The sequence below is a fragment of the Pollachius pollachius genome (assembly GCF_949987615.1).
Source record: "Pollachius pollachius genome assembly, chromosome: 9".
NCBI lineage: Eukaryota > Metazoa > Chordata > Actinopteri > Gadiformes > Gadidae > Pollachius > Pollachius pollachius.
In genome coordinates, this window is record NC_136942.1 from 2798193 (window position 1) to 2813147 (window position 14955).

The 14955-nt window shown below is 45.1% G+C and overlaps 1 protein-coding gene across 2 annotated transcripts in view; it reads right to left on the reverse strand.

The window, feature by feature from the left end:
- Positions 1 to 6036: 6036 nt before the first annotated feature.
- Positions 6037 to 14955, reverse strand: part of wt1a (WT1 transcription factor a) — a gene marked incomplete at both ends in the record, with an annotated part of 16342 nt that continues 7423 nt past the window's right edge. Inside the window, 6 exons of one of the 2 annotated variants that reach the window (XM_079743895.1) lie at positions 6037 to 6158; positions 6502 to 6594; positions 7215 to 7304; positions 9263 to 9407; positions 11552 to 11651; positions 14092 to 14172. In XM_079743895.1, coding sequence (XP_079600021.1) covers positions 6037 to 6158; positions 6502 to 6594; positions 7215 to 7304; positions 9263 to 9407; positions 11552 to 11651; positions 14092 to 14172 — 631 coding nt within the window. The remainder of the gene's footprint in view (positions 6159 to 6501; positions 6595 to 7214; positions 7305 to 9262; positions 9408 to 11551; positions 11652 to 14091; positions 14173 to 14955) is intronic. The other variant, XM_079743896.1, reaches the window with a different exon arrangement.

Below are 14955 nucleotides of genomic sequence, written 5' to 3' on the forward strand. Positions count from 1 at the left end.
CAAACCTATGGTGGCATCATGCCTTCAGTGTGTATATTGTATATAGTTCTCTGCAAACCTATGGTGGCATCATGCCTTCAGTGTGTATATTGTATATAGTTCTCTGCAAACCTATGGTGGCATCATGCCTTCAGTGTGTATATTATATATAGTTTTCTGCAAACCTATGGTGGCATCATGCCTTCAGTGTGTATATTGTATATGGTTCTCTGCAAACCTATGGTGGCATCATGCCTTCAGTGTGTATATTGTATATGGTTCTCTGCAAACCTATGGTGGCATCATGCCTTCAGTGTGTCTTGAACAACCACACATAAAAGGTTGCACATATTATATCGATATTTTATCGTATTTGTCTAAATGCATACTTGACTGTAGATAGATTTATGAGTGAAGTTACCAACACAATAGATTGGCTGTAACACACTCACCCCTTTTTAGAATCACATTCTCTCTCTCTCTCTCACTCTCACTCTCACTCTCTCACAAACACACATACAGAGAGAGTGTTAACTTGTGTATAATTCCCAATTATTATTGATGTATTTGCACTTTTAATCTTGCTGAATTCTACAAGGCAAATAAATTAAGTTAAAACGTAGTTCCCCGGCTCCATTCGTCTTTGTGAGGAAATGTTCTATTTTGTCTTTATTATTTTGTCAGAATGCACCAGAATGCTTCATTTTTATATGAAAATCCCCAAAAAATCTTTGTGGGGAAGGATGCGCCCAGACCCCCCTACAGGGGTTTGCTTTACAAACTTTCAGCCCCCCCTAAAATAAAATTCACCAGGCGCCCCAGATAATAATGATAATTGTATAGTCATAATCGCAATCATATTCATTATCATAATATGTATTTGTAAGAGACACATTGCCAGGATTCAGAAAAACATATTTAAAAATGAAAATGTCCATCCTCATGTAAACTTTGGGGCAGTAAATGAGCGGAGTAGCATCCTGTGTGGTTTGGGTCTTCCCAGTGGGACCACAGGGCCCTCTGGAGGATACTGGGTGAGCAGCAGGAATCTTGGAGCCATACCTTCATACACTCTTGTACTTAATTTTGTTGCATTTGCAGAATCAGTCTGGTGATGCACTCTGAAACACACACACACACACACACACACACACACACACACACACACACACACACACACACACACACACACACACACGGACGGACACAATTTAGTCCGTGTGCATTAAAGACAATCAAGCAACCCTAGTTTTCTGGAAAACAAGGTTGTTTCCTGCAAAACAAATAGATTAAAGCTATGTAATGACACAATGTATCCACTGAGCGGCGGCAGAAACTATATTATTGACTCCGTTTATAGAAAATAATGCTTTTTCAATATTTAAATTGTAAAAAGAGAAAAAACGAACAATTCTTTATGACTTAGTACCAAATATTTAGGCTAAAATTAAGATTTGCAATTCATTTGTGAAATAAGGTTTCACTAAAGAATGAATAAATTCTAAATAGTTATGATGATATATAAATATATATATATATATATATATATATATATATATTGTAGGTGGAGAGGGAGTTGACTGAAACTTGATTTTGGTTGTATACTTTCCTCTTCCCTATCCCTCATGCTTTTACACTAAAGCTCCACTTCCCAACTCTGTGTGTGTGTGTGTGTGTGTGTGTGCATGCTACTTGTGTGTAAATCAGAGCGTTTCTTCTAACACGTCCTATCTGAAAGCCTGTGTGTGCAGCATGAAGGCGCAGCTGCAATAGAGACAAGGTGACATTGTGCGCATACCTCCCACTCTCTCTTTTCATTGTTCATGGTAGAGAGACCTCAATGACACGTGACATTAATTTCGATTTTACCATCCAATTAAAGCTATTGTAAAACATATACTAACAGTATAAAATTGTCAACAACCTTGATATGTTGATAGAATAATGTATTTATTGAAACAAATATAAATAATTAGAATCTATCATAATGCCTACTCTGTGTAGTCCGGAAAATAATTTATAAAATGTATTTTAATAAAACATGGTAGAAGGCAAATGAGTTGACACTGTGCATTTCGGCTTCTATCAACGTATGCAAATCCATGTTTAGAGTTGTCTCACACAAAACAGTCAACATTCAATGATCTCGACCATTTACATGAGAATTAAACCTTGACATTTTTAGATGAATACAATGAATTTGGCCTCAATGAAAATCCGACAATAATTCGCTCTTTAATTTGCTCGTATTTATGTTTAACATTGACATGAAAACTTTATTATCTTGCAAGTCAGCATAATTATTTATTGTAGTTGAATTAGAGTTTCTAATCGTATTTAAAGTAAAGCAGCCCTATTCATGAAGATACGGTACCGAGCATTTCCAGCTCAGCAAAGATTGTGTGTGTGTGTGTGTGTGTGTGTGTGTGTGTGTGTGTGTGTGTGTGTGTGTGTGTGTGTGTGTGTGTGTGTGTGTGTGTGTGTGTGTGTGTGTGTGTGTGTGTGTGCGTGTGTAAAACTGGGCTGTGCTGAGCCGTACCAGGACCCAACCGTATCCACTCGTACTCACAACAACATGACCACAGACATTCCCCTCCTTTAATCTCTCTCACTCGCTCTCTCTCTCCATCTCGCACTCTGTCTCTCTCTCTCTTCATCCCATATATTCTCTTTGACGTTCTCTGGCAGAGCTACTCGCTCTTTAAAGAACCCCTCGCTCCATCCTGAGTGAGGCGTTTCGTTTGTGGAGAGCGAGTGTTGCTTCAGGCTCTCATTCACCGCCTCATGAGACTTTTGGTTCACCAACGGTTTGGAATGGGAATGTTGGGGTCAATGGTTGCATGTGTGCATACAAAATAAAAAGCCTCGGATCAAAAGGATTTTTTTATTAACCCCTAGTTAGCCGAGATCTACTGAATCTAACTATCTAACTAATAATTACTAATCTAACTAATCTATCTATAACTGATCTAGTAACCCGAGGGGGTTACTAGATCAGTGTAATAGATTTGTTTATTTTTAAATTCAGCCTTTGTATGAAAATGTGTGAATGAAGCAAAGCAGAATCACAGAATGGAACAGCAAAACCGATCCTCCTTCAGCGCGCCTTCAAAGACAGAGTAGCACTGTTTCCATGACAATCTACCGCGCTGATTCGTAGCAAAGCAGGCTGTGTCCTGGGCCTGCGCACAGAGAAGAGGCCCCTGACACGAGTTTGATAAAGAATACATGTTTTTTTAGAGCGGCCCTACGTACGGCACAGTGATAACGTACGTGCACGCTGACCGGTGTGAGTGGACAGTACCGCGGTTACACTGAGCAGTAAAGACCCCCTCCAGGGGGGAAGGAAGCATGTACACACACGTAGACGCACGCACACACAAACACTCACGCAGAGACACACGCACACGCACACACACATGCACAGACACACCCACACAACCACAAACACACGTGTACAGATGCACAACCACACACACGCGCACACACACACACACTCACACTCACACTCACGCAAACATACATACACGCACGCACACACGTACAAATGCACACACACACACACGCACACCCACATACAGATATATGCACACACACACATGCATACACGCACACAACCACGTGTACAGATGAACACACACATACACATGCACACACACGCTTACAGACGTACACACACACACACATGCATACACGCACACACCAGCGTGTACAGATGAACACTCACACAAACACACACACATGTGCCTAGTGCACACACACCCATGCACCCACACGCTTACACACACACACACACACACACACACACACACACACACACACACACACACACACACACACACACACTACTCTGAGCAGCTGAGTGGGAGAGATGATAGATGCTGGGCTTGTCCGACAGCAGAGATATAGCAGCAGAGCTGCTAGGAGGTTCAGGGGATTTCCACCAGGGAATTGGACACATTTCCTGATTTACACTAACACTTTGGCTAAACTTATCATAAAAAATGAGTTCACAAGTGTAACACTGTCTTATCTACTCCGATCTCTTTGGTTCGTTGTCTTTTTTTTCTTCTCTCTTCCTCTCTTTTCTTTTGATATTCTTGATCTGAGTTTTGTAGCAGATCCTTAGTGAATGTTAAGGTTTGGATGTTTTTCGCTCAGTCCAAATTTAAGAGAGAGGGGAGATTTAGGGTCTAGCATTAGCCGTGAATGTATACACATTCCTTTTCATATACATTTCTTTTTTTATGGACATCATAAGAACTGCAAAAAATGTGAATGAGAGGGAGAGAGCAAGAGGGAGCGAGAGAGAGAGACTGAGTCAGTGAGATAAGTTAGTAAAAATAGAAAAAAAAAACGGAGAAGCATACAAGAAGCATACATTTATTATCTCTGTGGATACGTTCTCATTGAGTAGGGAGCCAAGGAATGTGAGGAGGAATCTTCAGGAGATAATGATAGTGGAGGGGATGGTACCGGACTGTACAACACCACGAGTGTGTGTGTGTGTGTGTGTGTGTGTGTGTGTGTGTGTATGTGTGTGTGTGTGTGTGCGTGTGTGCGTGTGCGCGTGTGTGTGTGTCAAAATAGTATGCATTGCCTTTTCTTAAAATGAAAAGACCTTGGACCTTGTACCGGGGCTTCTGAGGCTCAGTTTGTTCCCCCCGTTACGATAGCCTACATATTTATTTCAGTCATTGTTTCTGCTTCAGCCCGATACTTAAAGCTCTCAAATACGTCTCACTCATTGAAATCATTTGCACAGAAAATGTCACTTCAGACAATAAATCAACAAAATCCATCCGTGTTTTGCATTTTTTTTATGACATTTTACAAAAATGACAAAATCAAGTCAACAAAAGTTCTTGAATCCACAAGTTTTAATGAGTTCACTTCTCCCTCCGCCAGGGGAGACAGCTCCCATGCTGAAAGACTTTATTATTTACAACTTGACCATAAAGTCACAGTGACCCAGGAGGCTTTTACTCTACAGCTTCAGCGGTCCGCGTCAGGCTGTCCACACTCGCACTCAGCGAGGGCAGTGCTCACACACACTGTTCCCTCCGTCTCTGGGATCCAAGAACCAAACGGATTATGAAAAAAGAATGAACAATATTTTCTTTTTAAACAGGAAAACAACGGGAAAAACAGCCCTGTTGGGCTGGCCAACCGCTAGCCTCTCGCACTACACCAAAACGTTACATAAGCAATACGTGACATTCATGTCTGGTCAGATTTGTCGTATTTATGGTCAGAAATATGGCGACATTATCTTAACCGGTAAAGCCACAACGACAATAGTGAATGACAACAGCCACAGATCTGTCACATACAGGAAGGCAGCAATGAGATTTCCAAACTAAAATTTCAGCATTGTTTCTTTCCTCCCACCCTGCGAAAATGATTCCAGTGAAATAATTATTTATTCACAAAAGAAAAATCAAGATAATAAATAAGGACAATTCTCAAAGTATTTCAATCCAGAGATGCCATCAACATATTTACACCAGCCACTATTTAAAGAAAAAACAAAATCATTTTTCCTTATTCAAATCAGACTTGGATGCATTGAGTATGTGCTGGGAATGACAAGATGGCGGTTAATCTGGCCCTTCAATGTAGATCAACGACCAGCTCAGACAACCGCCGTACCACCTAAATTACCTTAATAACAAGTAAGGTTGTCAGGGAGATACTGCAGTTTTGAGTAGAGTAGAGGGAAGTACAGATGGGGCTACTTTCTGACTCATTGTTGTAGATCATTTGAAACAATTTGAGATGATTGATATATTTGTTTTTTAATTAGTTTGATTGTGTATGTTTTTCTGGGAGGTTTTGTCTGTCTGTCGGTCTCAGGGTTTGTATTTTACATGCCCATGCTCACATGTTTTAGACAGTGAAGTCCAGGAAATAAAACGAGGAATGATATAAAAAAAAGATCACCTTTTCCTTTCTCACATCGAGACATTTCAAATCTTCCAACCTACTCCATTATATCGGACTCACGCATTTTAATCTAAATGTATTTAAACCCAACTTTATTCGAACCTAACATCTTCAGATAGCCAGCTGGAGCTTGCTGAGGTTTCTCTGGTGCATGTTGTGGTGTCGCACCAGCTCATCAGACCTGGCAAACTTCTTCTGGCAGTTGGGCCAACGGCAGTTGAATGGCTTCTCACCTGAGCCATCAGGAGGGAGGGAGGGAGGGAGGGAGGGAGGGAGGGAGGGAGAGAGAGAGAGGGGGAGAGAGGGAGAGAGACAGAGAGACAGACAGAGAGAGAGAGAGAGAGAGAGAGAGGGAGAGAGAGAATGTAGATGTGTAAAGTACGAAGAAAGGAACCGGGTGAAGATAGGTATAAAGACAACAGAGGGACAGAACACAAAGAATGTTAGGATCTTACGCAAATGCTACGACTGAAAGGGAGAATGCCAGCTCTTTATGAGATCTTCGGCAAATATCTATGATATCAGATTTCTAAAATGTGACTGTGGAAGATGTAGAAAAATAAAAAGTTTACGCACTTGTTTTACCTGTATGAGTCCGGGTGTGTGTCTTAAGGTGGTCAGACCGAGAGAACTTTCTCTCACACGTCTCGCATTGGAACGGTTTAACGCCTAAACACATGGAGGCAGTACACAAACACACACACACACACACACACACACACACACACACACACACACACACACACACACACACACACACACACACACACACACACACACACGCAGACACACACACACACACACACGCAGACACACACACACACACGCAGACACACACACACACACACACACACATATGCATAAAAAATACCTCAACCATACAATCCATCACACACAGACACACACACACACACACAGACACACAGACAGGCACACACAGGCACACATATGCACCCACAAACATGTACACATACACAAAGGGAGACAGAAGAAACATTGTAGTGCAAAGAATAGCAGGGAAGCCATTCCAAAGTGGGACTGTTCTGTCAAACTGTCTCTATCAAAAGACACACGGCGTCAATGTGCACGTACGTGCACTACAGCACACCACAACTCCACAGTCACACCAGGCACTTTATAGGATCACACACACACACACAAAAAAATAGTGATTGCCATGCAGTTAGGCTGAGGGGAGAGGGGAACAGAAGAAGGGGAGAGAGGTGGCAGTGGGAGAGACAGATCCGGAGGACAGCGTGATGCTGGGATCCACCTCGGAGATCACTGACCTGTGTGTCTCCGCTGGTGTCTCTTGAGCTGGTCGGAGCGAGAGAACCTTCGCCCGCAGTCTGTGAAGTCACACTGGTAGGGCTTCTCTCCTGCACCGAGGGAGGAAAGAGGGTCGTGAAGCTGGATCGTTTATGCCGGGTTTCGGGATGGGATGAAGGGAAACGTGGAGGAGAAATCCTACAGACATAGCTCCTTCTCAATTGATGCGCCATATCCTATAAAGTAATTTATTACAGTGCAATTTATCCAAGATTATTTGCAACAATTACTAATAGATACACATGCTATAATTATAATGTCTATTAATGTCAAGCATTTCTATTTAATTTCTTTTCTACTCAAGTCTAACCCGATGTAATGAAATCTTATATAATCTAATCAAATCTAATCTAATGTAATGCAATGTAATCTAATCTGATTTTATCTAACCTAGTCTAATAAAATGGGTGGGTCACCTGTGTGTTTAGGGTTAGGGTTAGGGTTGATGGAGCGACGGGTCACCTGTGTGTTTAGGGTTAGGGTTAGGGTTGATGGAGCGACGGGTCACCTGTGCGTTTAGGGTTAGGGTTGATGGAGCGACGGGTCACCTGTGCGTTTAGGGTTAGGGTTGATGGAGCGACGGGTCACCTGTGTGTTTAGGGTTAGGGTTGATGGAGCGACGGGTCACCTGTGTGTTTAGGGTTAGGGTTAGGGTTGATGGAGCGACGGGTCACCTGTGTGTTTAGGGTTAGGGTTGATGGAGCGACGGGTCACCTGTGTGTTTAGGGTTAGGGTTGATGGAGCGACGGGTCACCTGTGTGTTTAGGGTTAGGGTTAGGGTTGATGGAGCGACGGGTCACCTGTGTGTTTAGGGTTAGGGTTGATGGAGCGACGGGTCACCTGTGTGTTTAGGGTTAGGGTTGATGGAGCGACGGGTCACCTGTGTGTTTAGGGTTAGGGTTGATGGAGCGACGGGTCACCTGTGTGTTTAGGGTTAGGGTTAGGGTTGATGGAGCGACGGGTCACCTGTGTGTTTAGGGTTAGGGTTAGGGTTAGGGTTAGGGTTGATGGAGCGATGGGTCACCTGTGTGTTTAGGGTTAGGGTTAGGGTTGATGGAGCGACGGGTCACCTGTGTGTTTAGGGTTAGGGTTAGGGTTGATGGAGCGACGGGTCACCTGTGTGTTTAGGGTTAGGGTTAGGGTTGATGGAGCGACGGGTCACCTGTGTGTTTAGGGTTAGGGTTGATGGAGCGACGGGTCACCTGTGTGTTTAGGGTTAGGGTTAGGGTTAGGGTTAGGGTTGATGGAGCGACGGGTCACCTGTGTGTTTAGGGTTAGGGTTGATGGAGCGACGGGTCACCTGTGTGTTTAGGGTTAGGGTTAGGGTTGATGGAGCGACGGGTCACCTGTGTGTTTAGGGTTAGGGTTAGGGTTGATGGGGCGACGGGTCACCTGTGTGTTTAGGGTTAGGGTTAGGGTTGATGGAGCGACGGGTCACCTGTGTGTTTAGGGTTAGGGTTAGGGTTGATGGAGCGACGGGTCACCTGTGTGTTTAGGGTTAGGGTTAGGGTTAGGGTTAGGGTTGATGGAGCGACGGGTCACCTGTGTGTTTAGGGTTAGGGTTAGGGTTAGGGTTAGGGTTGATGGGGCGATGGGTCACCTGTGTGTTTAGGGTTAGGGTTAGGGTTGATGGAGCGACGGGTCACCTGTGTGTTTAGGGTTAGGGTTAGGGTTGATGGAGCGACGGGTCACCTGTGTGTTTAGGGTTAGGGTTAGGGTTAGGGTTAGGGTTGATGGAGCGACGGGTCACCTGTGTGTTTAGGGTTAGGGTTAGGGTTGATGGAGCGACGGGTCACCTGTGTGTTTAGGGTTAGGGTTAGGGTTGATGGAGCGACGGGTCACCTGTGTGTTTAGGGTTAGGGTTAGGGTTGATGGAGCGACGGGTCACCTGTGCGTTTAGGGTTAGGGTTGATGGAGCGACGGGTCACCTGTGTGTTTAGGGTTAGGGTTGATGGAGCGACGGGTCACCTGTGTGTTTAGGGTTAGGGTTGATGGGGCGATGGGTCACCTGTGTGCTTGCGGCTGTGCATCTGGAGGTGGGACAGCTTGAAGTAACGCTTGTTGCAGCCGGGGTACGCACACATGAAGGGCCGCTTCTCACTGGCCTCGGACCGCACGATGGCCGGGGCGAGGCCTGGGACGCGGCGCACATCCTGCTCACACACACACACACACACACACACACACACACACACACACACACACACACACACACACACACACACACACACACACACACACACATACATACATACATACATATATAAGCACACAGACACACACACACACCGAAAACACACACACATAGACACACACACGCGCACACACACATAAACACACCCACACACACCCATATACATAGATACACACACACACACACACACACACATATACACACGTGCACACACACAAAATTTGGACATCAATAATTATAAACTGAATTTTAACTAAGATCATTATAATGAAATAGGCAATTAAACGTGCGCCCTGTGTGCTTGAGTGCAGGCTTGATTTCTTGTGGGCTTGATTGTTTCTGAAATGATGTGTTCATTTACACGAGCCTGACCCGCCCCCCCCCGTGGCCTCGGATTGACTCTCAAATAGAGCACTTAGTTACGCCTTTTACACATGTCCATTGACCCCGCACTCACACACACACACACACACACACACACACACACACACACACACACACACACACACACACACACACACACACACACACACACACACACACACACACACACACACACACACACACACACACGCACACACACGCACACACATACACAGACATACACCTGCACCCACACACACTAATGGTATAACAATAATAATAAAAGTTATTATTATATTATTATTGTTATAATAATTGTGATAATAATCTAATTGTAATAAATAACCCTATAATTGATAATAATATATTGCATGTGATTATTTTCTTTTAAATATGATTTGATGTATGGTTTCATTTACTTCAGCCTCCTCTGCTATAATCAACTGTTCTTTACCCTTTCACACAAACAATTTGAAGATTAACTTTGGTTTACACAAAAGCATGCCTTCTCTGATTATGTCCCTCTCATGTAACTAACTAGTGGACTGGATTTCCTAAAAGAACTAATGAGTTTTAAGAGTTTTGCATGCATTTCCATCAATTGTTTAAGATTTTTCGTTTGCCAATACAAAACGTGACTTCCTTTAATATGCACGCAAAGTACTTTTATTTTGAAGGACGGCAAAGAAGGGATAGAAAGTCTGGAATGAAAGGTGAAACAGACCCTGGAAATAAAGAAAGACAGATTCCAAAAGGTTGTGTTGTGGACCCAGAGTGGGTCTGGAGAATCTCTGGGCTCTCCGTCGTCTCCTCTGGCTGACAGACAATAATTAAAATCTAATGATTTATTAACATGCTTGTCTTGTATGGAAACAGTATCTCTAGCTACCATATTGTGTGCGTCTGTCTGTGTGTGTGTGTGTGTGTGTGTTTCTCCACTAATGGGTCTATGGAAAGTTAGTCATCTTGCTCTTTAAAGGGAATATTTGCCCATGTGTGTGCGTGTGTGTGTTCAATTGAGTGCGTTTGCACTTCTTATACGTGAGTTTATGCCTGTGTTTGTGTGTATGTGTGTATATATACACAAACATATAACAGCATTTCCTCCTCTCATTGCATCAGAATGACCTCTCTGGCCTATTCCTCTCTCCCCCTCTGGCCTCTCTCTCATAGGAGTTGTAGTGATGTGTGTGTGTGTGTGTGTTTGTGTACGCTTGCGTGCGTGTGTGACAGTGCGCCCCTGGGAGGTCATGATGTTTCTGCATCTATACGGCCTTGAATTCAACAAGCAGACGCCGTCGTAGCCGCCCTGACCTGAGCGGTGGTCTGTCCCCGTTATGAGCCTGAACACGTGAAAAGGCCTGTGTGTGGGTGTGACGGTGTGCGTTCGCCCCTGTGTGTGTGTGTGTGTGTGTCTGTGTGTGTGTGTTTATGCGTGTGTGTGTGCCTGTGTGTGTGTGTGCCTGCGTGTGTAAGTCTGTGTGTTTTTGTTTGTGTGTGTGTGTGTGTGCCTGTGTGGTGAGTGTGCCTGTGTGTGTGTGCCTGTGTGGTGAGTGTTTCTGTGTGTGTGTGTGTGTGTGCCTTTTTGCGTGAGTGTGTGTGTGTGTGTGTGCGTGCGTGTGTGTGTGTGTGCATGTGTATGTGAATATGCCTGTGTGTGTGTGTGTGTGTGTGTGTGTGTGTGTGTGTGTGTGTGTGTGTGTGTGTGTGTGTGTGTGAGAGTGCGTGGGTGGGTCCTACCTGTATGCCTCTGAAGACTCCGTGTGTGTGGATGCGGTACTGCGTGCTGCAGCTGTAGACCATTGGGCTGTTGGGGTCACTCTCGTAGCCCGCTGCATGGCTGTCAACACAGAGGGTAGAGAGACAGATAGATATGACTCTCTCTTTGCCGAAGATCTCATAAAGAGCTGGCATTCTCCCTTTCAGTCGTAGTATTTGCGTAAGATCCTAACATTCTTTGTGTTCTGTCCCTCTGTTGTCTTTATACCCATCTTCACCCGTTTCCTTTCTTCTTGCTTTACACATCCCTCCTCTCTCTCTCTCTCTCTCTCTCTCTCTCTCTCTCTCTCTCTCTCTCTCTCTCTCTCTCTCTCTCTCTCTCTCTCTCTCCCCCCCTGAGGAGCTCCAGACAGAAGCATCCTATGCCTATGCCAGCACCAGAATAGTTCACTGAAAGGTCTGAGCACAACTATATCACTGGTAGAAACTGGAAACCTCGGTAAGGATGAGTTAATCTGCATACAGCACATGAGGAGTCCTGCCAAGTTGATCTGATACCCGATAGAATGAACAGAAAATAAACCTGCTAGAGCAATTACATCCATTGTGGCTAAATGATTGTACAGCCATCTGTAGAGGAGCAGAGACATAGAGATGTACCAAGTTACATACTTTACAGGATGTATCGCTCTCTTTTGAATCCATCTTTGTATTGTAGACATCGGTGCTTAGGAAAGTGTTAGAAAAGCTGCTCACAGCATTTTGATTATTGCCCATTGGCTATCTGTCAGCAAGTGGTGTAAGTGTGTGTGTGTGTGTGTGTGTGTGTGTGTGTATGTGTCTGTTTATGTGTGTGTGTCTCCGTGTGTGTGCGTGTGTTTGTGTGCACAAGCATTTTTCTTTGATGGGCCATAGATTATATCGGAAACAAAAATGAAACACACACAATGATATATATTTTCCTATTAAGACAACATTAAATCATATCGGATACATCAACAATATTATCTCATCTTCTACCCCTCCTCCCCCTCCTACACCAAATATTCCCTCCCTCCCTCCCTCCCTCCCTCCCCCCCTCCCTCCCTCCCTCCCTCCCCCCCTCCCCTCCCTCCCTCCCTCCCTCCCCCCCCACCCTGCCTCCCTACCTCCCTCCCCTCCCTCCCTCCCTCCCTCCCCCCAGAGGCCCAAACAAATGCAGCTTTAACTAAAGCCCATATTTTGTAAAGCAGACGTTGGATATTTCTTCCGTTGCAGCTTCAAGAAACACAACCGCGTGTCTGTCCCTGAACGCACAGCTGCCCCCCCCGCTCTCCTCCTGACCCCAGACAGGACAGGTAGTGTGTCTGCATGCCCCCCCCCCCCCCCCCCCCCCCCCCTGCCTGACCCCAGACAGGACAGGTAGTGTGTCTCCATGGCAGCTCATCTGTTCTGTGGTCGTCGGAGGACGGGAGACAGAGAGCAGCGTGGTGGGAGTGTGGGATACGAACGTATGGGAGTCACAGAGCGCTCATTGTTCCAGACCGTCTCCCTCCCGGCCTGTCCCTCTCTGTCTCTCTCTGTGTCTCTCTCTGTCTCTCTCTCTCTGTCTCTGTCTCTGTCTCTGTCTCTCTCTCTCCCTCTCTCACTCTTTCTTTCTCTCTCTGTCTCTCTCTGTCTCTCTCTCTGTCTCTGTCTCTGTCTCTGTCTCTCTCTCTCCCTCTCTCTGTCTCTGTCTCTGTCTGTCTCTCTCTCTCTCTCTCTCTCTCTCTGTTGAATTTGAAGGATGAGTGGAATGAATCGGTTGTTTTTGTACGTTAATGTTTGATGATGGGGGAACAGGGTCAGGGGAACAATGTGCCGCAAAACAGGACGACACACACACACAAATACACACACTCAGACATATATATGTGTCTCCAAAAAGAAAATCCTCCCTACAACATCCTCTTTTCTGAACAACACACACATACACACACACACACACACACACACACACACACACACACACACACACACACCTTGACATGCGCCATCATTCGTCTTCTCACATGATGAATGGCTGACCAGAGCAGAGAGGTAGTGGAGGGTTCCTGGCAAACCAACAGGTCAAGATGACATACAAGACATTCCTGATGGTACTCGTACACACACAATTGTTCCAATTTTTGTTGCAACACACACACACACACACACACACACACACACACACACACACACACACACACACACACACAGACAAACACACGTGCGCACACATTCAATCACACACACACACACACACGCACACACACACGCACGCACGCACGCACACACGCACACACACATACAAATACACTCACACTCAATCACGCACACACGCACACAAACACAGGCTCATGTAAACCGCGATGAACACGTTGTTTCCGATCCAATCAGCAGGACTCTCTCCTCCACACTTAGTTCTACGTACAGTAGACTAGAGTCCGGCGTGGGGTCTGATCGCAGGCTGGGGGTAGGTCTACGTACTGGGGACCAGAGTCCGGTGTGGTTTCTGATCGCAGGGTAAGGGTAGGCCTATGTATTCGAGACCACAGACCTACCTCTTGATGGCGGACAGCGTATTAACTGGGTTCCACGCGACGCACTCCAGCTGAGATGCCAAGTGATAAACATTGTCTCCGCTGTGGAGGGAATGCAGAGCGTAGAGGGAGGGGCTTAGGGTCGCAGGCTTGTTACCTTGACGTTCCAGACTGGGCTAGCCTGGGCTTGGCAAGTAAGTCATGGTAGCGGCAAAAAAGAAGGACTGAAGGTCCGTATATGCACACGTATGTAGCGCGATCATTGCTGCAAACCGAAGGGCGTGGAATATGCTCATTGTTGTCCTAAATCTGCTCCTCAGATAGGAATTATATGGACAGGGATTATATCTAAGAGGAGAGAGGAGAATGTTATCCTTATGATTACTAGGTTGACCAGGCTGGTCATCGACGTAGACATGCGTAGACAGTATACAGAATCTATAGGAGCCACATCACACTAAGAAAAACAGACCCAAATGTATGGACACACTGGCATAGCGTCACACACACAAATACACACAAACACACACACACACACACACACACAAGCCCAAACACACAAACATCCACACACACACACCCACTCACACACACACACACACTTCATCATTGCACCTGTAGGATTGCAGTAAGCATGGTGCCTGGTACCCTGCTATTACCCGAACTCCAGAATATAGAGTGCTGAGCAGGCACAGAGCCAGTAAACACACACACACACACACACACACACACACACACACACACACACACACACACACACACACCTACAATATGGTTTGAAAGCACTGCAAAGTAAACATTTATTGATGTCTTATCTTAGACTGCTTAATCTTATCTTTATTTAACCACAAAATGGTTTCTGAAATATTTTTTATTATACAAGTC